Raw genomic sequence first — 23,924 nt, 5'->3', positions numbered from 1 at the left:
TGTAATTAGCTTATAGTTTGATTCCTGTCCTGATGATCCTATATTACATCCTTAACTCCCTAGTGAGTGTGAAAAAATTCAAGAAACAGTTTAAAATGGAAAACTTTAAAATTTTATTCTTAATTCTGACATACAATAATAATCTCAAAAAACATCAATAATAAAAACCATCTTGTTATCCAAAAAAAAATAAAAAAAATTTCTCGGTACAGTCAAAAATCAGGGGCGTGTGCAGTTGGGGGGGGGGGGGGCAGACCATTTTAAGTTTCCATAACAAAAGCATTTTTTGGCACACATGACACCATAAAGAATTTCTTTTTTTTTTGATGGAAACTGAATGCTAAAATTCACACTTCAAATTCACAATGCTAAAATCACACTTCTGATTCTAATAATCGTTTTACACTTTTAGTGTCTCAAATGCACTAGTGTGACAGCTAGAGGATTAACAAAAGATATAATATAGGTACAGCAAAGATGGATAGATGAAATTCATGAGTTTGTGGGTAGTAAATGGATGGCCATTGCACAAAACAGAAGGAATTGGAAAGTTGCTGTTGAGGCCTTCATCCTGCAGTGGATTGAAAATGGCTGATGATGATAATATAGGAAATTACTTTATCCTTTGATACATTTGTGAATAAGATAAAAGTGCACATGTTTTCAATCTAAAGGAATTTCACCTGACACCAAGGACACTCATTATAGTAATTAACAGTTTGGTGACTTTTTTTGCTACTTCCCTCAAATATAACAAGATAGAATTTTTTAGTTATGATAAAATTATTCACCTTCCAGTTAGTATTAGCTAGACCAACAAGTATCCTCAATTACAAACCTCAAAAATATTCATTCAGCTTATCAGCAACCATTTTTCTAGGTGATCAATAATTGTTAGTATAAATATCAAATGAACTTATGGTTGATTTCTTTCCTTTTATTGCTAATAGCAAAGAATTCTTTGCTACTGTTTTTTGCATTCTAAGGACTTCTCCTTTAGTATCCATAACCCCTAAATATTCTTATTACGAACTAATTTATATATAACATAAGATTCAGGTATACTGATAATTCGTAATCATCCCATGCATACTTCTTCTTTGTCAATAAGATCACCAGTTCTTTTGACATTAATTTTGGTCTATACCTTGAATAATATGGGAGGCATTCAAAGAATTTATCTTGGAAGCTACTAGGCTTTACATACCAACTAAGAAATATTGTTCGAGGTTTAGGCCTAAATGGATGTCAGATAATGAGACATATGGCAGAGAAGAACAATGCATGGGATACATATAAATTAATGGGCGACATGGAAGCCTATGGTAGATATAAGCTGGTCTTTAACCAAGTCACAAAGGAGAATAGGCAGGCAAAGGCAGATTATGAGAAACTTTAGAAAAGGATGCAAAGAAAAACAGCAAAGAGTTCTTTAACTATGTAAACTCTAGAAGGAAAGGGATGAATCAGATTGGTCCACTGGATATTGATGGTTCAACTGTTGATGATCTCTGCTCAGGTGGCTAACAAACTAAATGAGTATTTTGCATCTACATTCACACATGAGGAGTTATTCAGGGAGGGGAATGCCAGAGGTGAATTAAACTCTGGCAGTGGGCTAGATGATTTTGTAATAACTGAGAGGAAAGTGGGGGAGAAATTGTTGAAGATAGAAACATAAAAAAGGCACCTCGGGTGGATGGTATCTATCCAGTTATATTAGGGGAGGCAGCAAAGGAAGTAAGCAAACCCTTAGCCATAATTATGAGAGCTTCCTTGGACTCAGGGGAGGTACCCATGGACTGGAGATGTGCAAATGTGACCCCAATTCACAAAGGAGGATCAAAGGGCAGCACATGTAATTATAGACCTGTTAGTTTAACTTCTGTTCCAAGAAAATTAATGGAGGCAATGCAGGATCATCTAGGAAAGACTTCAGTTATAGCTCGAACACAGCATGGTTTTGTTAAGGGAAAGTCTTGCCTGACAAATTTGATTGGATACTATGATGTGGTCACAAAGGAACTGGATGCAGGGAATAACTTTGATATCATATATTTGGATCTTAGAAAGGCTTTTGATACTGTTTCACATGGAAGACTGCTGCACAAATTAGAGCAGTGTGGCACTGAAGGCAAATTGCTGCTATGGATAAAGGGATGCTTGAGTGGGAGAAGACAGAGTGGCAATCAATGGACACTGCTCATCGTGGTCTAATGTTATTAGTGGAGTCCCTCAGGGCTCAGTGTTGGGTCCATTGTTGTTTTCTATATTTATAAATGATATTGATGATGGTATATCAAGCTTAATGTCCAAGTTTTTTTTTTTTTTTTTTTATGAAAACCCCAAACACAAAAAGTATCAAAACCTATAGTACTTAATACCGTGCATGGGTTGAAGGAGAAGTATGTGGGGAGGGGGATGCCGGAAACTTTGCTCTAGAGACTAAACATGGGTTTCACCACTTCAAGCCTCCAATAAGCAAAGCGGTGGTATTTCACCAGTTGATGAAAGTCATCTACCACGTTAAAATTGATAGGGAGTTGCTTATGGCTGCATACTGTGCAGTAGCACCACTCAACAATGCCATTTTCAGTTTAGTTTTGTTTTCCAGTTACTTCTGGTTTACTTATTGTTTATGTTATTGATTTTAGTTTACCATGTACACAGTTTCAAATTTCTTTTAAAATGACATCAAAGCGATCAAGTGAATCAGCTAGTGATAATAATGTGAAGAAGGTGAAAAGCCATTGAAAACACGCTTGTCACTAGGAAACTAAACTGGAAATTATAAAACTACTAGATTCAGGAGAAAGATAGACCTAACTGTTCATAATACTGATTTATCAGGGTCTGCCATCAGAACCATAATAAAGAACAAGCAAAAATCTTGGAATATGGCAAAGTAGAACTCCTTTAAGTGCCATGAAATTAAATCGATCTAGACCTGCAATCATGATGGAACAACTGTTAAATTAGAGGACAATATTTGAATTCCCTTGAATTCTATGGTAATTCAAGAGAAGGTAATTAGTTTGTATGAAGATTTGAAGAAAAAACTGCCAGAAGAATCCAGTGCTGAATTTTTTAATGCCAGTAAAGGCTGGTTTGATAGATTCCATAAGCTTTGTACCCTGCATAAATTCGGCACTTTTGATTATTATTGAAGGAGGAGGTGCAACATCACTCAACAGTCTTAACATTGATAAATGTGGTCTATTTTAGAATAAACCACATTCATCAGAGAATACTAAAAAGAACGTTGATTTCCAAGGAAGAAAAATCCATGACTGGATTTAAAGTGCCAAAAAGACAATAACAGTGATTCTGGGTGGGCATGCTACTGGCGACTTCAAGTTGAAGTCCCTGTTTTAGTCTACCACTCAGAAAACTCCAGGGCTCTTAAGAGATTAATTAAATCAAGTTTGCCAATCAAATGGAAATCTGATAAGAAGCTTTGAGTAACAAGAATTCTTTTCCAAACATTGTTCTTTGGATTACCTTTGTCCAGCAGTTGAACAATATTACACAGTAACACTTCCAATAAAGCTCTTTTGATATTGGATAATGCACCAGGACATTACTAAATTCATTGAGAGGAGGTAAATTGCAAGTCATTTTTATGCTCCCCAATACCACCTATCTCATCCAAACAATGGACCAGGGTGTGACAGCAGCTTTCAAGCCTATTATATCGGGAGGACCTTTCTCTCAGGCTATTAAGGATATGAGTGAAGGGGAGAATGCACCAAGCTTTGTTAAGGAATTTTGGACGGCACGCAATAAAAAACATGCCATTGATAATATGTTGATAATAGGCACCAACAAAAATCAATGAATGGAGTGTGGAGAAAGCTCTAAGCTGTTATAGAAGACTTCCATGACTTTGATATCAATAAAGTAACAACAACAACACAGTAGAGCTTAGCAAAGACATCAGGCAGGATGACAAACTCTGAAGAGAGTTTGTCATCCATACAAGAGCTCATCGAAAACCAGAAAGATAGCTTGAGCAATAAAGAATTCATGGAAGTGATTGGTGAACAAGACAAAGTTCATAAAAATATCGAGAAGTAAAAAGAAAACTAGGAATTTGAACCCTCTAAGATAATGAAAACTAAAGACACGGCTGAGGTATTCAAAAAGCCTGATGAATGCCTTTATGGCTTCAGAGATAATGATGTGGATAAAGAGAGATCCTTTAATATATGTGTAATGCTATCAGAATCATAATAAAGAACAAGCAAGAAATCTTGGAATGTGGAAAGGTTGCAGCTCCTTTAGCAACTTCTTGAAAATACTATCAATAACAAGAAGTAGAAATCCAAAAACTACAACTCTCTCTTGATTCCTTCAGCTCACAGGTAGATCATCCTTTAACATCTGCTCTGCAGAACCCAGGGAGAAAATATTGCTAACCATCTTCAAGTTCTCAAGCCCATTTAGTGGTTTTCAACAATCTGAAAATGAGTAGCAGACGATACGAACATTGGCAGGGTTGTTAAGGACACTAATACGCTGCTGCAACAGGATCTAAGAAAGTTGAGCAGATGGGCTGAGAGGTGGCAAATGTAAAGTACAGTAATACCCCGACTTACGCGAACTCAGAGTTACGCGGTTCTTGATTTTTTTGTTTGGCAACGCTGCCGCCCACTATCTTCAAGTCGTTTTTCATATGTTATCGATATACGGTGCGACGGCGGAGAACGAGAGCGAAAGATGAACAAAATTCAACTTTGCTGCTTTTATGTTTTTTATATCAGTGAAGGGGAAACACATTTCACCATAATAACGTAAAAACCAACACAATTCCAGCTATCGGTATAATCGCAAATGCAATTAGATCGAGTTTACTACCAGTTTATAACAGATTTCACTAGCCGAAACGCAACTGGAAATTGTTTTTATTGTTTTATGGTAGTAACCCCTAGAAATGTGAGGTGTTAATAGTGTATCTCTGCCTTTATGGTGTTGTTTATTCAGTTGCTACATGCGCGCAGCTTTGTTTATGCGTATCAAGCGTGCCTCCTTGTTTTGTAATTGTGCTTTATTCCCTAAAAATGAGTAAAATACTTAATTAAAAGGTGTGAAAAGGAAGCGTCCTGGTGAAGACACTGCAGATTCAGAGAGAAAAAGAAAAGCAATTATCGATAAACAGAGGCGGACTGGGTCAAAAATTCTTACCCGGGAAAATTTATAGTGGCCTCATACTATGGTTTATGGCCAAAATCACACTGGCCCACCGGGGTTTCCCCAGCAAAGGCTTATGGCCAGTCCGCCTCTGTCGATAGAGAAAAAATATAAAATTGTGAAACGCTTTGAGCGAAATGAAAGACCATGTGATATTGCACGTGCTACAGGCCTAAACGAAGCAACGGCGAAAAGCACATGACAATTGCAAACTTGACAGGTTGAAAATTGAAAAGGGCTCAATTGAAAAAGGGCTTAAAAATTTTAGAAAACATAGACTCCAACGAAGAACGCGTTATAGCTACAAAGCAAGGAATAAAAAAATTATTAGCTTGCTACGAAGAAATTCTGCGTGAAAAAAAGAAGTCTCTATGTCGTCAGACGAATTTGTTAGATTTTATGAAGCCATCGACATCGAAATAACTTTTTAACGTAAGTAATTTATTTTTTAATACATATTTTGTATTAACATGTATAAAGAACTGCAATTTTATCAATATTTTTCTTCTAAACTAGTGTTTTTGTTAGTCCTTGGTCCAATTAAGCAAAATTTATATGTATTTATATGCAAAGTTGTACCCCGACTTACGCGAATTCGACTTACGCGATTTTCGTCGGACCCACCTATCGCGTAACTTCGGGGTATTACTGTACTACATATGGGAAGCAGTAACCCCAGAGTAATGTATCAACTTTGTGGTATTACACTGACAGTGGTAGAGAATGAAGAGGACCTGGGGGTAATTGTGCAGGCAGATATGAAGTTTTCTGAGCAGTGCAGATGGTCTGCAAGAGTTATTTTTTTTTGGTTTTTAGGAGCATTAGCGACTAACGCCATATTGCTCCGGGAATATGCGCTGGTCATTCCCTGACCTTTTCCGCATCCTCCATATTTGGTGGCTCACGGGCTCGAACCCTGGTCTAATCAAGAAATGTGTGCTACGCACTGCTGCTACTGCCCACCTGGCTAGTCTGCAAAAGTAGCTCATGGTGTTTATTCTGAGCTAATGGGATTCTTCCCATTAGATCAGAATAATCACCTGAGAGGGCATAAATTCAAATTGAGGAAAGACAGTTGTAGGATAAATGTGCAGAAGTTTGCCTTTAGCCAGCAGGTAGTTTGTGGGTGGAACAGACTTCCATCCTTTGTTGTGGAAGTTGATAGCCTAAATAAATTTAAGGCTGAGCTGGACAGGTATTTGGAATGAACAGAGGGGTGAAATGGGAGCAGGTTTTTTTTTTTTTTTTTTTTTTGCTGATGCTGCATAAGCTTGCTTTCTTCCATCATATGCTTCTACTAATGCTAATGCCTTTCATTGGTATTAAAAAAAAAAAAAAAAAAAAAAAAAAGGACACTAATGACACTTGAACACTTCTGTTTAGCATATATACAGGGTGTTTCAAAAGTGATGGTCAATAATTTAAAGGTGAACTGCACAGACTACAATAAGCAAAAAAAAGCTAGTAAACATGGGTCATTAAGTGAATCGTTTTGAGATACTGCACTTTTCTAGTTTTTTTTTTTTTTTTTTTATGTGAACCCCAAACACGAGAGGTATTAGAACCTATAGTACTTAGTACCGTGCATGGGTTGGAGGTTGAGAAGACGAAAGAAGATATTTGTTGACATTGGACTTGAACTTCTGTAGATTGTAATTTTCAGGAAATACGTATGAAGGAAGGTTGTTCCAGAAAACGGCAGTTGAATGAATAAATGAGGAAGATGAAAAGTTGGTTCTGTGGGTTTGAAGTTGGACAGTAAATGGATGTTGGCTGGTGGCGGCACGTGTTCGGACTGTTTTGAAAGAGAGAGCGGGAATTATAGAAGCCAATTCAGAAGAACAGTGCCCATGGAAATATCTGTAGAAGAGGTATTCAGCAGAAACAGTACGTCTATGAGAAAGCGAGTGGAGAGACTCTGTTAGAGATGAATCATTAATTAACCTAACTGCCCTCTTCTGAATGGAATCAAGAAGCCTGAGAGAGGTTTTGGGGGCACCACCCCAAATGTGGGAACAATATTCCATGGCAGGGCGGATTTGCGATTTATACAGAGTGAGCAGCTGTTTGGAAGAAAAGTAACGCCGAGAGCGAAAGAGAAAACCAAGTTTTTTAGATGCAGAGGAAGCAATATTTGTAATGTGCTTGTGCCAAGAGAGATTAGAAGTCAGGGTAATCCCCAAAAGAGATATATCCTTTTGCCTAGAAATTGGAGTGTCACTAAAGATAAGCATAGGAGCAGAAGAATCCTTTTTGCGAGATATAAGACAAGACTGAGTTTTAGAAGGGTTGAAATCAACTAAGTTGTCTTTGCCCCACTGGAGAATTACCTGAAGATCGGCATTTAAGGAATTGGTAGCAGATTTTCGAGAAGTTGAAGCTGATTGAGCAGGGCAAGGTTTCTCAAAATGGAAAGTTGAATGCAATGTGCTATCATCGGCAAAACTATGGATAGGATTTCCAGTCAATGGAAGAAGGTCATTGATATACAAGAGGAAAAGAGTGGGGGAAAGAACTGAACCTTGGGGGACACCGGCATTAGTGGAGAAGTTAGAAGACAGAGAGCCATCTACCATCACCCTCAGTGAGCGATCAGAGAGAAAACTGGATAACCAATTACTAAAAACAGTTGGCAAACCATAAGATGGAAGCTTGTTTAGAAGACCTTTATGCCAAACACGATCGAAAGCCTTTGAGATGTCAAGAGCAACTGCTTGTGTTTCACCGAACCTTTCCATTGAAGTAGTCCATAAATGGGTAACATAAGCCAGAATATCACCAGTGGATCGACACCGACGGAATCCATACTGGCGATCGTTGATCAGACGGAAGGTTTCTAGGTAGTTTAAGAGTTGGCGGTTAATTGATTTCTCCATTACTTTAGAAAGAGTAGAAGTAATTGCAATGGGACGATAATTGGATGGGAGGGATTTGTCACCCTTTTTAGGAACTGGCTGGATATGAGCAAATTTCCAAGCAGAAGGAAAAACACCTTTGGAATAAGAAAGTGAAAAAAGGCGGCAAAGAATAGGAGTAAGTTCAGGAGCACAGATTTTGAGAACAAGTGGAGAAATACCATCAGGACCTGGAGCTTTCTTAGCATCAAGATTCATCAAAATCCTTCTGATATCCTTTTGACGGAAGACCACAGGAGGCATTGAATGGACCGTGTTGGGAATGGTGGGAGGTGTTTTACCAAGTTCATTAATACATGAGCTGGAAGAAAAATGGGATGCTAGCAGGTCAGCTTTATCCTTGGCTGAAGTGACAACAGAACCATCTGGTTTGGACAGAGGTGGGAGCAGAGATAGGCAAAAGTTGCGGCCAATAGCTTTGGCAAGAGACCAGAATGCTCGGCTACCATTAGGGCAAGAAGCAAGTTTTCTACTCTTAGCCTGTTCAAACTCTAGTTTGGACTGATTAATAACTGCTTTACAATTGTTGCGAGCTTTGGTGTAGGCAGAAAATGAAACTGAAGAATTAGAAACAAGCCAATTACGATAGGCAACATTCTTCTCTTGAACAGCCTTAGCACATTTATTGGAAAACCAAGGTTTAGATAAAGGACGAGATTTTAAAGTGGAGTGTGGGATAAAGGATTCCATTCCTGCAAGAATAATTTCACTGACACGATCTGAGCAAACGTTGACATCAGGAGTTTTGAAACAGTAATCCGACCAAGGAAAAGAAGAAAAGAAGTCTCGCAGGTCATCCCATTTTGCATTCTTGTAATGCCAAACAACACGAGGTTGGGAATAGCCATGAGATAAAGGTTCCATTGGAGAAGAGACAATCACCAAGTTGTGATCTGAAGTGCCTAAAGGACCTCTCACTTCGACCGTGTACTTAGAAGGGTTGTTTGTGAGAAAAAGATCAAGCGTATTGGCTGTATGATTCGGATTGTCCGGTATTCTTGTAGGTAAATGAACAATCTGTGCTAGGTCATTAGTAATTGCAAAAGCCTCAGCATCTCGACCTGCTGGGTCGGTGTGACTAGAAAACGGAAGCCAGCTGGAGTTGTGAACATTAAAATCACCAAGGAAAATTACCTCACTGTTAGGAAAGTTGGACTGGAGAAAGTCAAGTTGCAACGAGAGGAAGTCAAAGAGCTCCAAGTGATTAGTGGAGTTGGGAGAACGGTAGAGACAACAGATGAATTTGACACAATGAGGTAGAGAGATTTTAAGCCAGAGAAGATCAAAGAGAGGAGATTCCAAATTGCCAAGTCTCTGACAGGGAATATCAGAACGGACATATGCACAAGTACCACCTTTGAGGCGAAAGGAATCATACAGCGAATAATTTGGGCATCTGAGATGAACAGTAGTTGAATCAACCGATAACTGAGATTCTGTCAGAAAAAGTACATGGGGTTTGGCAGACTGCAAGTGGAAATGGACATCGTTGAGATTAGAATTGAGACCACGTATATTTGTGAAATGAATTAGGAAATCCTTGGGAGGTTTAGATCTTTTCGCAGATAAGCTTGTTCTATTAGTTTGACAATTCATGGTGTATTCAATAGTAAGAAAAAGTGGGTGGGACATGCTGTATGAAGTAATGAAATTTTTGGATATGGCGTACATGTGGGAAGAATATACCCAGATCCTTGACATAACGTGGCCTCGACAATGCTCCCCGCATACACACTACTCGGACTCCCTCCAGTCACTATCTGGCAGAGTAGAGGTAGCAAGATTATACACTAGCTGATCGGGAAGCCTCCTAGAGAGTTACCAATAGGTTCGGTCCGGTGTACTAACTAGCGGCCGGCCTGCGAAAACCGTTTTAGAGCTGTACCCTCGAAATGTAAGGAATATTGGATCTCGCCACAACGTTCATCATAACCTCAAAAGTCATCAATCATACTGCATGATGGAAGAGATAGGGAAGGGTTGACCGGAACTTAGCTCTAGAGACTAAACATGGGTTCCACCACTTCAAGCCTCCAATAAGCAAAGTGGTGGTATTTCACCGGTTGATGAGAGTCATCTACCACCTAGTACTGCCTGGTAACATAGAGGGGCGGCATTCCTCCATGTGGTGTGGGCGCCACACCTCGACCCCTGCTTACGTTGGTTCACACCTGGGTGGTCACCCACCATGTGCTTGTGCATGGAGGTTATACCCAGGATTACTAACAGTCCCACCATCGTGAAGGTGCAAGCAGAGGATTTGGTTGTCACAGACCGTCCGGACTTCGCCGAAATTGGGTCCACTTGACTTGAGTGTCACCCGAATATCAGTTCCATCAGCGTTTTAGACTCCCAGGTAGCAAGTACAGCTTGTCTGGCATATCTGAGAGAATGTCTGTGACAACCTCAAGGACCCAGTTGGGATCTAACCACTGACTTGTTTGTTTAGGTTAGGTTATGCTCATTCTCTCCGTTTCCTCTCTTTGACAAGTACTAGTAGTCTCTTTGACAAGTACTAGTATGCTTTCTCTCAATGCTCTGAGAGAGCATTGAGAGAAAGCATACTAGTACTTGTCAAAGGATAGTCAACATGGAAAGAGGTTACAGCAATGAAGAGTATGCGGACATGCACTTCATGTAAAGGTGCCTCCGTAGCCAGGTGGGCAGGAACAGCAGTGCGTAGCACATGCTTCTTGATTAGACCGAGGTTTGAGCCCATCACACCAAATACGGAGGATGCGGAAAGGTCAGGGAATGACCACCGCATATCCCCAGAGCAATATGGCCTTAGTAACTAATGCTCCTAAAAACCAAATAAACAAGGTGGGTGGGTTATGGAGGTTTAATGGTGCATAAGCTGCTGAGGCTAAAGTGCGCCTACCAAATAAACAAACAAACAAACTTCATGTAAAGCCAACAGTGCACTCGAGACTGACTGCACGTTTGTACCAAGAAGCATTTCCCTGCCGAAGGCAGCCCAACAGGTGCACATTCATCAGGGTACATCAACGCCTTAGAGAACATGGGTGCTTTGCACAGGGAGTACAAGCAGGTAGGCCCAGAAGCATAACATCTGATGTTGAGGAAAGGGTGTCAGAAAGACAATCCTGTAACATGTAACATCTTTAAAATCCTGTGGTGTTGAAACCAAATATTAAAAATGTATTATCTTATGTTTAATAAAACCACCCTTAGCAAAGGATTCACAGCTTTTTGCTAAACTAGTGCTCCCGTAGTCAGTGGCGGATCTTAACAGAAACTGTGCATTATCTCAAAAACGATTCATTTGCGGCCTGATGTTCACTGGGACTTTTTTTTTTGCTTATTTTAGTTTGTACTTTTCACCTTTAAATTATTGACCATCATTTTTGAAACACCCCGTATATATTAGCTAAAATTATTTGGTCCCACTAAAAAGAAATTAAATGTTTAAGACAGACCATCATAATCTCTCCTTATGAAAACAAAAACCCTTCCTTTTCTTTTGAGAGTACAGGTAACCCTCGTATAACATGGTAGTCAAGTTCCTATAAAATGTCGTGTTGTGCGAAACCATGTTATACGGGACTAAGAAAAGGTACAAAAAAGAGAGGTTACGTTCCAAAAGCTAACAAAAATGCACTATTTCATTAACAAAATAAACAAAAATATATCATTCTAGATTTCGTGTATCTTCTCTACTCTCTTTAAAAAATCAGTAATCTGGATTTATTTGCTTTTGCTTGATAAATCTTTGTTAATTTCATTGTATGAAAGTAAGCATTTTTAAAGCTCCGTTTTGAACTTTGGGCTCCTTTCATTCAAGAATCTGAATTCAAAAAATAAGATTCTAATTGTTCGGCTAACTTTATGCCTTCCCGTACACTTTTTAGTGTAAAATTTGGAAGGTTAGAATTTATCTGCTCTATCATCCTCTGAATCGATTTGGTTTTACCTCCGATGCCATGTCCACCAAATCTACTTCGCCAGCCTGCCTCTTTTTCTACCAGTAATTCTTGAGCATCTTCAGTAATCATATCTTTTTTTTTTTTTTTTTTTAGGAACATAGGCGACTAAGGCCATTTTCCTCTGTGTACATTGTCTATAAATTGCATGTCCAAGGTCAATTTTCTGTTTTGCTGGACAAAAAACCAGAGATTCTGGGAGGAAAAAACCATGCTACACTCACCTGAGCCCGACTAACTCAGTCACTTTGTGAAAAAGGCCCATAAAAATTCCTCCCGTTATCAACAGGATTCGAACTCAGGTCTTTTCCACCCGGTGTGGGGAGGTTATTAGTTGTGTGGTTTTTAGGAGCATTAGCAACTAAGGCCATATTGTTCCGGGGATATGTGGTGGTCATTCCCTGACCTTTCCGCATCCTCCATATTTGGAGGGCACAGGCTTGAACCCCGGTCTAATCAAGAAGCGTGTGCTATGCACTGCTGCTCCTGCCCACCTGGCTAAGGAGGTGCCTGGTGTGGGGAGGAGGGTGATTCTATCAACTGTGCTACCCACGAGGGCTTCAGTAGTCTCATCAAAACCTTCCCCTCATTCTGACATAGCAAGTTCTACTATCGCATTGATTCCGTTTTCTGCAGGTTCGACCATATTTCCTGAATGAACTGAGTCTGACCATACATTTTTCCACACACATTTAATGTTGACGGTTTTACTTCTTTCAACGATAAAGCTATGATTCTTGTGCAGTCCGCAATTAAGAAATGTTTTCATGCCTCCATTACTTCGATAGATTCTGAATCAATTTTTTTCCAAAATCCATTGTAACGATTTTCTGAAATAATGAGTTTTAAAGGTGGATATAATGCCTTGATCTAATGGCTGTATGAAAGAATTGTATTAACCTAGTACAACTGTGGTGGTAGGAACATAACTTCAACATTTGGATGACTTAAATCTTTTTTATGGCCTGGTATGCTATCCAATAGTAATAAAACTTGGAAATCTAGATTTTTCCGCAAGTTCAATAGCACAGAACATAACAGGGGGATTTCCCAACAAAATAAAATACAGGGATATCTCAATAATTTTTTTTGACTAGCAAGTCAACAGCAGGGATTCTAAAAGAGTAGAAATGTTGCAAAATTACATCCAACATAATATCGAAGTTTTTTCCACACAAAAGCTCAAAAATACCCTATTACGTGAGGTTTACCAAAATTCTCTAACCGTGTTATATAAGTGCTGTGTTGTGAGAGGATTACCGCAATTTATCAATCGTGTTGGAGTGAAACTGTGTTATAGAAGTAGCATATTATACGGGGTTGCCTGTAGTTATTTCTTAGAATAAATTTCAAATTAAGATACTGTGGTGATCACCAATTTCCAGTTGTTCTTTTATTTGAGAATTCTCAACTCACAGCAAAGAAAGGAAAAAAAAACAACAAAAAAAAAAAAAAAAACAGTAAGTGTATGGTTGATTTTATACACTATGTAGCTTTTTTTTTTTTGGGGGGGGGGGAGGGATAGGATAACAAAAAAAAAAAAAAATACAATTGAAAATGGTACACTGTATAATTTTATTCCTCATTGTGACACTATATATTGAATAACAAAAAACAAATTATATCATTAGTAACAACAGTGTTTTTATCCAAAAGAATTATTTCCCAACTACCTCACTCACCTCCAATGGTCAGCTATGCAAAGCAAGTGAAATTGAATCCAAAACTAAAGCCCTACAGAATATTAATATCTGATTAATTCTTACTGATAGCCCAATTGATAATATTTCTTTCCCTTGTAGCATTTCTAACATACTGATATTACAAAAAGCAGTCATTCAGTACATCCAAAATGCTTTGCTATTAGGTGAGCAACCAAACCACAAGTTTCAATTAATCTCTGCAAAAACTAAAGTGATCTGAGAAAGAATTGATAATGCCAAACTAATATATTACATGATAGATTAGGTTTTTATTGAAGTTTAGCATTAGCATTAGTTGAGGCACATGATGCAAGGAAGCAAGGCAAGCTTATACGTCAGTCCACTTATTTTAAGCTCAAAGCATGCACTCCTTTTAGGTGGTAGCAATTTCAATGAGGTGCAGTATATATTGCATTTAGTTGTGAATGTACATTTACTATAAAATATGATTTTATAATAATTTAAACATTTATTTAATAAAATATTATCACACATGTGTGTGTGTGTGTGTGTGTGTGTGTGTGTGTGTGTGTGTGTGTGTGTGTGTGTGTGTGTGTGTGTGTGTGCGCCACAATGGAAATTTCAAACCATGGTGCTAAAAGAATATTTAAGTCTTACAGTTAACTTGATTTACAACTTTAATATACCCCAGCTGTGCCATAAGTATATATACAAGCCATGAATGCATGCAAATAGCCAGTTGATTTTTGCACATTGAAAAGTAAACACAGAACTGAGAAACAAAGAAAATCATATTGCTGTTGTAACCCTGAATAAAATCGATATAACACTTGGGAGTTATTTTTAAGTTGCAGATACCAAATGACATACAACATACAATACTTGGTTATCTGCCACCAGTTTATCTGGCTTTAACCATTAAGGACATCCAATGATGAAGAGTAGCGAAAAGCAGGTCAGTGAAATCCATTTTGAAAAGAAGAGGATAATGGGGAGGGAGGGAGAGAGATGGTTAACTTGAGTAAGTGCATGTCTCAGCTGATTAAATCAGATCTGCTAATAAAAGCTTATCACAGAAATGTGTCTTATGATGATGATCTCTTGTGTGTGGAGGGGAGGGATATTCAGAATTTCTGACAAAAATGACTGCTTTGTTGGTAGATAGATAACAGCTCAGTGTCACCATAATATCATTTTCTCAGATTAAAAAAAAAATAATAATAAAACAATTATTAGTGAAGATGAACAGGAAAAAATAAGTAGCTATGCCTTGTAGTGAACATACTGGATCATTATTGAAGAACAATTTAATAAGCAAACTAAGCACGTCTATGACTGCAATTCTTGTGAAACTGCTCACATCATTCACAAAGCATAAAGAGATCATCTTGTTTTAGTAATAATGTGGTAAAAGTTTCCTATAATATCCTTTGCGAGTTGCATTTCTATTGCAAAAAAAAAAAAAAAAAAGTCTTAAGGAAAGAATAAAACTGTATTAAGACATTCTAGAGAAGGTGGTGGAGTGGAAAATTAAATACAGGCATACCTCGAATAACGAATAGGATGCGTTCCACGAAATTACTTCGTTAAGCGAAACTTCGTTTTCAGAGGTAAAAATACTATGGCCAGAATAGGGATACGTTCTTACGTAAAGAAAATGAAAAGATTTTTTTTCGGACAAAGAAAAGTTTTATTAAATAAACAGTCAACTTACATACAAAGTGAAATCACATTTTAAAATACGAGTCTAAAGTTGATTGTTTATGCTCTTTTTCTCTTTCATTTAACAATTGCCTATAGGGAGTTATTGCATTTAACACTGATAGCTTAACAATAATACTTCTTCCTAAATCAGGATCATTTTCACTAAAAAAATTTAACGTTTTCAATGTCATTTAAGCACCTTTTTAAATCTTTGGTTGTTAACACTTTTTCGGCAGGAACTTCTTTAACTTCGTCTTCGTTGCTAACAAGGTTTTCTAAATCTTCCACTGAAAAACCATCATCTTCTGCATTCAATAAATTTCTAACATCCTCTTCATCGACATTTTCGAAACCTATTGATTGAGCCATCTGGATAACTTCATTTCCAATTTCTTGGATGTTATTTTCTTCTTCTAGTACAACTTCTGGCCATATTTTGCGCCAAACTCCATTTAAGCATTTCTTAGTGACTTCTTTCCAAGAACTATCAATGTTTTCAATTGCGTTTTTAATGGTGTAGTTTTTCCAAAAAGTTTTAACTGTCATTTCCTCTTTATCCTCTAGTTCAGTTAAACTGCTTAATGTTCGACGCAGATAATAAGCTTTAAATGATGCTTTTCCTCCCTGATCCAATGGTTGAATCAGGGAAGTCGTGTTTGCTGGAAGAAACACAACTTTGACAGGAATGCATGTGTCCAACGTGTTAAGATCAGTAGGATGTCCCGGAGCATTGTCTAACAGCAAAAGAGCTTTTTCTTCAAAGTTGTGTTTTTGACAATACCGTTTTACTTCAGGACAAAAGTGGTTAACAAACCAATCAGTAAATAACTCCTTGGTAACCCACGCTTTTCTATTTGCTTTCCATATTACAGGTAAATTCATTTTTATGTTACCTTTTAACGCCCTCGGCTTTTCTGAATGGTAAACTAATAACAATTTTAATTTATAATCGCCAGAGGCATTTGATCCAAAGAGTAACGTTAAACGGTCTTTGGCTGGCTGCTTTATCCTCTAGCTGATTTTTCTTCAATAGATATGAAGCTTTTTGTTGGTAGCCGTTTCCAGAACAAACCGCCTTCGTCAACATTGAACACCAAATTTGGAAAATTTTCACGTTCAATTATTTCCTTTAGTTTTTCTGGAAACTTATTTGCAGCTTCTCCTGTTAATTTTACACTATGAATCCTGGCCCGTTTTTTAAATTTCTCGAACCAACCACGTGAAGCCCCAAAGGTTTCCGTAATTTCTTCAGTTTGTTTAGATTTCAGGTGATTAAACTGGAATATATTTTTTTTATGTTAAATGGGGCTTGAAATTGCCGACTTCGTTATATCGAAGCTTCGTTATCAGAGGTAACGTTAACCGAGGTATGCCTGTACATTCAAGAGACAGTAATTCATATTCAGGCATGATTTGGTTCCTGTTCATACAGAAAAAACAAAAAGTAATGGCTTGCAAACAGGATTCTGAGTTCCTCAAATCTCAGACTGGTCTACTGGTACACTACAAATTTAGATTTGAATCCATCCAATTATATTCTGAGAAACAGATGACACAAAAATATTGTCAAGTGATCTCCATGAAAGGCTTTAGCTAACTTCCCTTTTGATATGTGTATTGCCAGTGGCAACTGACCTGCTCATTTAAAGGATTCTGTAAAAGTACAATAAGGAGGATTCTGAGAGATCTTAGGATATCTTGTTACTGATTATACAGGAAACAAAATATGATATGCAATAAAATTCTTCATCTGTCATTCTCATGTAGTAACTCAAATACTCTATCACAGTATTTATGACAAGAATGATTATGCCTTGCCATAAATGTATTTTAAAAAATATCAAAAATCAACTCTTATGACTACATTCTTATTTATATAAAAGCACAAACAGAAATTTAACTTTAATATTAATTTCTAAGTTTTAAACAAATTAAAATTATTTCTTACTTGGGCCACAGTTTGCTCCCCAAGAGGAATATCATCTGACCTTAATGCTACTCTCTGCACAACTGCATTTGGATCAGCTTCAAGAACAATTCTGTAAATGCAAGAAATATTGCCGTATCATTAATGTAATAATAACATACAGGGTAATCCAAAAGTAGTTCCACAACTTTTACGCACACAACTGCATATTTTGAACTGAATGCTGAATAAAAGGCATTGCCTTGGATATTTTAAATGGTGATTATAACAACTCAATGTGATTACACCCAGTCATATAGCATTTCACAACAAAAAAAAGTCCTCTCACACCCACTCTAACATGCAGGATAGATATTCAGAAGTTTGCCTTCGGCCAGTGGGTGGAACAAACTTCCATCTGTAGTTGTGGAAGAGGGTAGTCTGAATAAATTCAAGGAAGAACTAGACAAATTATTGGGAGGGATGGACAGGTAGGTGATATTGGAATTTTTTTCCTTTTTGGCTGATGCTTAGCTTACTTTGTTGCAACATATGCCACTACTACTAATAATAATAATACTAACATCAAGTGTTAAATATTCATCAGCAATTCTAATTCTGTTCTATAATTCAAAATATGTTAGTAATGGTAAATCAAAAACCTGATCCTTAACTTGAGTAAAATATTCAAAAGGTATACGACGTCACACAGGAATTGCACTGAACATGAAATCCGAGTACTTCGTCCCAACAGATTTGGAAAGTTTGTATACAGAAATTCACTAACTTAAAAGAGAAAAACGAGGGATACAGCAATTTGTTTATATGCAGGTGATGATTTAGATATAAATGCCGACTGGGCTAGCCAGGTGGGTAAACTGCCTGCCTGGCAACCCAAAGGTCGTAGATTCCAATCCCACCTCAGGCTTGGACCAGAGTAGAAAATGCAAAAACCTTGGGAGGTGCAATATGACCACAGAAGCTGATGTGCCAACTAACAAAAAAAATTGCCTTTAAACCGCCTCTGGCCCTGGTGACAGCAGCACAATGTCGAGGCAATGAAAAGATCGATTTCTGAAGATAATCAACTGATAGTTCATGGTTCCAAACAAGAATTGTGGCTTCTTGAAGTTCACAAAGGGTCTTTGGTTTGTTTCTAGCAACTGCAGATTCCACACGATGCCAACAGTTCTCTCTAGGATTCAGGTCTGCATTGTTTGCTGGCCAGCTAAGAGTTGTAATGGACCTTTCTTCCAACCATTTTTTCACCTGTAACAAATGTAAACACATTACTGTCGAGCCTCTAATGCAGAAATGAAGCTAAAGTAACTCCAGAAGTGCCTACTTATACTTTTCACCCGATGACAAGGAGCAGAGTCATCCTGAAAGATGCAGTTGGCAGGTTGAAATGGTCTCTAATGGTTGACAGTAATTTGACTTTCAATATAGCCAGGTATCCATTGGCATTTACGGAACCTTTTATAAAATGAAGGTAACCTACTCCGTGATACGAAATGCATCCCCATATCATTTGGCTGGTGAGGAATTTCACTGTAGACACCATACAGTCTGGATGGTATTCTTCACCACGTCTACGGCGAATCATTTGTCTCCAATGAGAGCCATGCAGGTTGAATTTCTTCTCATCCAAGAAAATAACTGACTTCCACTGCTCAGGGGTCCATTTGACATGCTCCTTACACCAAATTAATTGGGCCTTTTTCATTTTTTGTGTGAGGAAGGGCTTCTTCTTAGGACGACAGGCTACAAGTTCATTTTTGAAGGGGAGTCTTCTGACTTCTGACTGTTACTGCACTTGCTACCACTCTTGTATGTTCTTCTCATTCTCTTTTCAGCTCAGATGAAGAAGTTACGGTTTTTAAGGCATAAGCTCTTCAAAATGAGGTCCTATTTTGGCACAGAGACTCGTTTGGATCTGGTTCCTTTTTTCCTATCAGCAGAACCATTATTCTTGTGTTTGGAAAGAAACCTACTCACTGTCGATTGATTACAAGACAGACACTCTATAAGCAATATGACGTGAAGAACATCCTTCCTCAAGTAAAGCAATAATAGCACTCTTTCTTCGTGGCGTCAACTGCACATAACTCGCCATCCTGACACAAGCAAGGAATGACTGTAACTCTTGAGAAAGTGCTTATATAGCTGAAAGTAACAGCTGATGCAATATTATGTCATCACCTATGCGTGTCAATCTTATCTGATGCAATCTGTAAGAAATATTGCCTTGCCATATACTTACCTTATTCAGAAGACAATTACAATTTTAAGAGGTGATGCACTTTCTTTGAACACCATTGTGTGTGTGTGTATATGAAAACAAGATGTGAAAACAAGATACAGGGTATTTCAGAGACTTCTGGGAGTCGTTGTGGTACAAGAAAACACATGGGTTGTGTTAGGGTAGCTAAGAATAGGAACAGGTGCATGTACACTTGCTAGGAGTTTGGTAAATAAATTTGATGAATTTGAGGTATTGCTCAAAACATCAACGGCAGATAGGGTTGGGATATCAGAGATGTGGTGTCACACAGATATAAGGAATGCAGAACTGGAATTTGGGGAGTACAATGTGTACAGAAAGGATAGACAGAATAGGAAGGGAGGAGGGGTTATGCTTTAGTTAAGAAACACACAAAATCCAAGGAAGTGAAGCCAGTCAACATCGCTAAACAGTGCAGTGGTCAGTCAGTTTGGTGTGACATAAGCATTGGCAGATCAAAATTGAAAGTAGGAGTGTGCTATAGGCCTAATGACTCTGATGAGTATAATAAGAAACCGTACAGGGATAGAGTGGGCCAGTAAATCCGAGTCTTATAATGGGAGATTTTAATTTCCCAGATATTGACTGGAATCTGTATGTTGGTTACTCCCACACTAGCAAGCCTTTTGTGGATTTATTGGATGATTGTTTTCTATATCAGCATGTTCGGGAGGCAACTAGAGGGAGTAATACTCTTGATCTGATTATCAGTAGTGATTCTTCATGCATTAAGAAGCTGTAGATAAAGGAACCACTAGGTGGCAGTGATCACAGTGTGCTGAAGTGGGATTTACTCAAAGAGGTAACTACCATCAGGGGTAAAGGGAAGGATTTTTGTTTTCGTAAAGGCTACTACAATGGTCTGAGACAGTATTTAAATTCTATACAGTGGGACCAACTGATGATGTTACCAACAGCAAATTCAAAATGGGAAGCATTCAAAGAACTTATTTTGGAAGCTACTAGGCTTCAACTAAGAAATATTGTTCAAGATTTAGGCCTAAATGGATGTCAGATGAACTAATGAGACATATGACAGAGAAGAAAAATGCATGGGATACATATAAATTAATGGGTGACGTGGAAGCCTATAATAGATATAAGCTAGTCTGTAACCAAGTCACAAAGGAGATTAGACAGGCAAAGACAGATTATGAGAAGAGAAATCCTTGGCAAAGGATGCAAAGAAAAACAGAAAAGAGTTCTTTACCTATGTAAACTCTAGAAGGAAAGGGATGAATCAGATTGGTTCACTGGATATCGATGGTTCAACAGTTAAGGATCCTGCTCAGGTGGCTAACAAACTAAACAAGTATTTTGCATCTACATTCACACATGAGGAGTTATTCAGGAAGGGTAATGCCAGAGGTGAAGTAAACTCTGGCAGTGAGCTAGATGATTTTGTAATAACTGAGAGGAAAGTGGAGGAGAAATTGTTGAAGATAGAAACATAAAAAAGGCACACTGGGTGGATGGGATCGATCCAGTTATATTAAAGGAGACAGCAAAGGAAGTAGCGATAAGTGTTTGCATTCTTCACATACGCACTTCAGTTACTGGCGTGAATAACAGTGGATATCACTTGGCCATGGAACATCCTTTGGAGTGATGAAGCCCACTTCTGCTTAAATGGACAAGTGAATATGCACAACTGTCGCATTTGGGCAACAGAAAACCCTCGAGTTATCCAAGAGGTCCTGTTGCATTCTCCAAAAGTTACAGTGTGGTGTGGATTTAAGGCCACATTCATGATTGGGCCATATTTTTTCGAACAGGTAACACCGACTGGAGCCTGCACCTGTTCGTCACTGGACAGCGATATTATGAAATGTTGGCAAATTTTGCAATACCAGAGCTGCAACAATGTGGGTGCCTTCAGGATACCATATTCATGCAAAATTGTGTGCCACCCCACATCCACTGTTGTGTCCAAAGATTGCTAAGGCAACACTTTACAGACGAACGAGTCATCAGCCGTTGTTTCCGGACACCTTGGCGACAGCAATCACCGGACCTCACCCCATGCGACTTCTGGTTGTGGGGTTTTTTGAAGAACCAGGTGTATCGGGAAGGATGTCAAACTCTGGCAGATCTGAAGGACAGCATTAGATGTCATGTGCCTGATATTCCAGTTGACATGTTACGTTCTGCTGTAGAAAATGCTACCAAAATACTGAAATGGAGGACACATTGAACAAGTGTAGCACTGTTCAAGTGATTGTATTGCCACAGCGCCATATAGTGACAAATTTTGTAACTAATTTTTTTCCAATAAATAGCGAGTGCATTCTTTATTGTATGATGAGCCTTAGATCTTGCACCAGAGCCCTCTACATAGGGATACTTTAATTTTAACAACCATATTATGTTGAAAGGGGTTCGCGATAAAAAATATTATGTTGAAAGGGGTTCTCGAGTCAAAAAAGGTTGGGAACCGCTTATCTAGATCATCTTCAGTGATCTGTGGAGAAAGCTTTCTAACATGTTGAAGTACAAAACCCCAGTGATGGGTTTCATCAAAAAAATAATAAATAAATATAATAATACATAAATAATTAAATAATTTATCTTCATGTAACTAAGAGCACAAAATACATCCACTTGGGACTGTCACACATACATTCCCTAATAAGCATGCAGTTTCTCACTTCTCCAGATTCTGAATTCTGTTTATTTGCTAGGCCATCTGAATGAAAAATAATGCATTAATTGTAGAAGAAAATCTTTATTGTCCTTCTAGGTCTAAATGTTTTCACAGAAATTTAAGTGTCCTCTTGTCATGCGTAGTGCCTTGTAATGCATGGCAGGTTGTGTACTGCAAGCTGATGACTAGTTTGTTATGCTGATTTTCTAAGATTTAAAACAAAATCTATTCTCACATTTTCCACATTTTCTTCACTGAAAATCTTCTACTCCTGCTGGTCTTTCTATTTTTTTTTTTTTTTTTTTTTTACATGGAACAAAGAACAACCTGTGTGAAAAAATTCATGTGCCAGTCACAAATGGAAACCTGCCTACTGGGTTTTGAGGTGAAAGATATGTCATGTCACTTTGAATTGTCATAAGCATCAAAGAACCCATAGGTTCAGCAGTTTTCCCTGAAAGAATAATAAATGACCTAAGGGCTATGTAATTATCCCTGCCCCTAGCAGTCACAGACCACAGTTTCAGAAATGTTTCCCTATGTTCAGATAACCTTCAGGGATCACACTTCTTGACTTCAGGTTATTCCCAAAGTACAATAGATCACCTCAACACCATGTTTTTGGCTAATGGTTTTCAAAGGAAAAGAAAAACTAAAAAAGAAGAAAAAAAAGGGAGGGGGGACATATTTCTACATGTCATCTATTTGCTTATAAACAAAAATCAGTTATATGAAGCTTTAAGAGTCTCAGCATTGAAACCTTTCAAGGGTACTTGTGCCAAACTAATCCACTTGGGTACAAAATTGTAAAAGTTAATGAACTTTTGTGTTATACTAATTCATTTGTCACTTTTCTTTTGGCAGCAAGTTGATAATTCTTATAAAAATTTAATGAAACACAGAAAATGAAAATCAAACAAATGTGAAAAAAAAATTTTAAATATCCATTTTCATATAACTTTGTTGTCACAATTTGTAAACAAACATTTAGCTTTCAACTTTGCATTAAAAAAAAAAAGTGAAATTACAGATATACATGAAAAAAAAAATTAATTTAATTAAATTTTTAAAAAAATTGTGAGAAGTTATTCTGCTATTTGAGTGGTTAAAAAACAGTGAGTACCCCATATAAAAATTAGTTTATAGATGAAAATAAATATGAAAAATAAACATTGCCTTATTCAGGAATGTACTACTGATCAGCATTAGCACCAAATAAATTCACTCACCCCCCATCACAGATTTCATCTATGGCTAGAAGAACAATATCCAAATTTTCTAATAATGTGCGTTTTTCCACATTCTTCCTTAAGATCTGATTGACACTATCATACAGACAGTTTAATATGCTCTGTAGTATAAGCTGGAAAAAAAAATATAAAGTAAACTTTACGGAAAGGTTACTTTCAAAATTATTATACAAGTACATCAGAATAATGTTCACAGCAAGAAAAATTCAGTAAATTATATACTTAATCCTGTGCCAAACCAATTTTGACAAAATTATTCCAAAGGGATCAGCACCAATGACTCATTTTTTTTCTCACTGTAGAGTAACTGAAATATTGAAATAATGAACTGCCTTCATTCTGCTACTTATGAACCACTCAAACCACCCACTCATAAACCTTTCTCTTTTACAATACAGTTTTCCCTGTATTGAGTTAACATTT

General features: G+C 37.6%; 1 protein-coding gene across 2 annotated transcripts in view; it reads right to left on the bottom strand.

Annotated features, from left to right (window-relative positions):
* zetaCOP (COPI coat complex subunit zeta) overlaps window positions 1–23,924 on the bottom strand; it is a 137,248-nt gene that overhangs the window by 48,464 nt on the left and 64,860 nt on the right. For both annotated transcript variants that reach the window (XM_090368872.1, XM_090368873.1), the window contains 2 exons: window positions 23,481–23,614; window positions 17,366–17,456 (listed from right to left, as the gene is read on the bottom strand). In XM_090368872.1, the coding sequence (XP_090224998.1) occupies window positions 17,366–17,456; window positions 23,481–23,614 (225 nt within the window). The remainder of the gene's footprint in view (window positions 1–17,365; window positions 17,457–23,480; window positions 23,615–23,924) is intronic.

Source organism: Mastigoproctus giganteus, chromosome 2 (assembly GCF_048544385.1).
Source record: "Mastigoproctus giganteus isolate SK-2022 chromosome 2, ASM4854438v1, whole genome shotgun sequence".
NCBI classification, from domain to species: domain Eukaryota; kingdom Metazoa; phylum Arthropoda; class Arachnida; order Uropygi; family Thelyphonidae; genus Mastigoproctus; species Mastigoproctus giganteus.
This window is presented reverse-complemented; position numbering and strand designations above follow the sequence as displayed.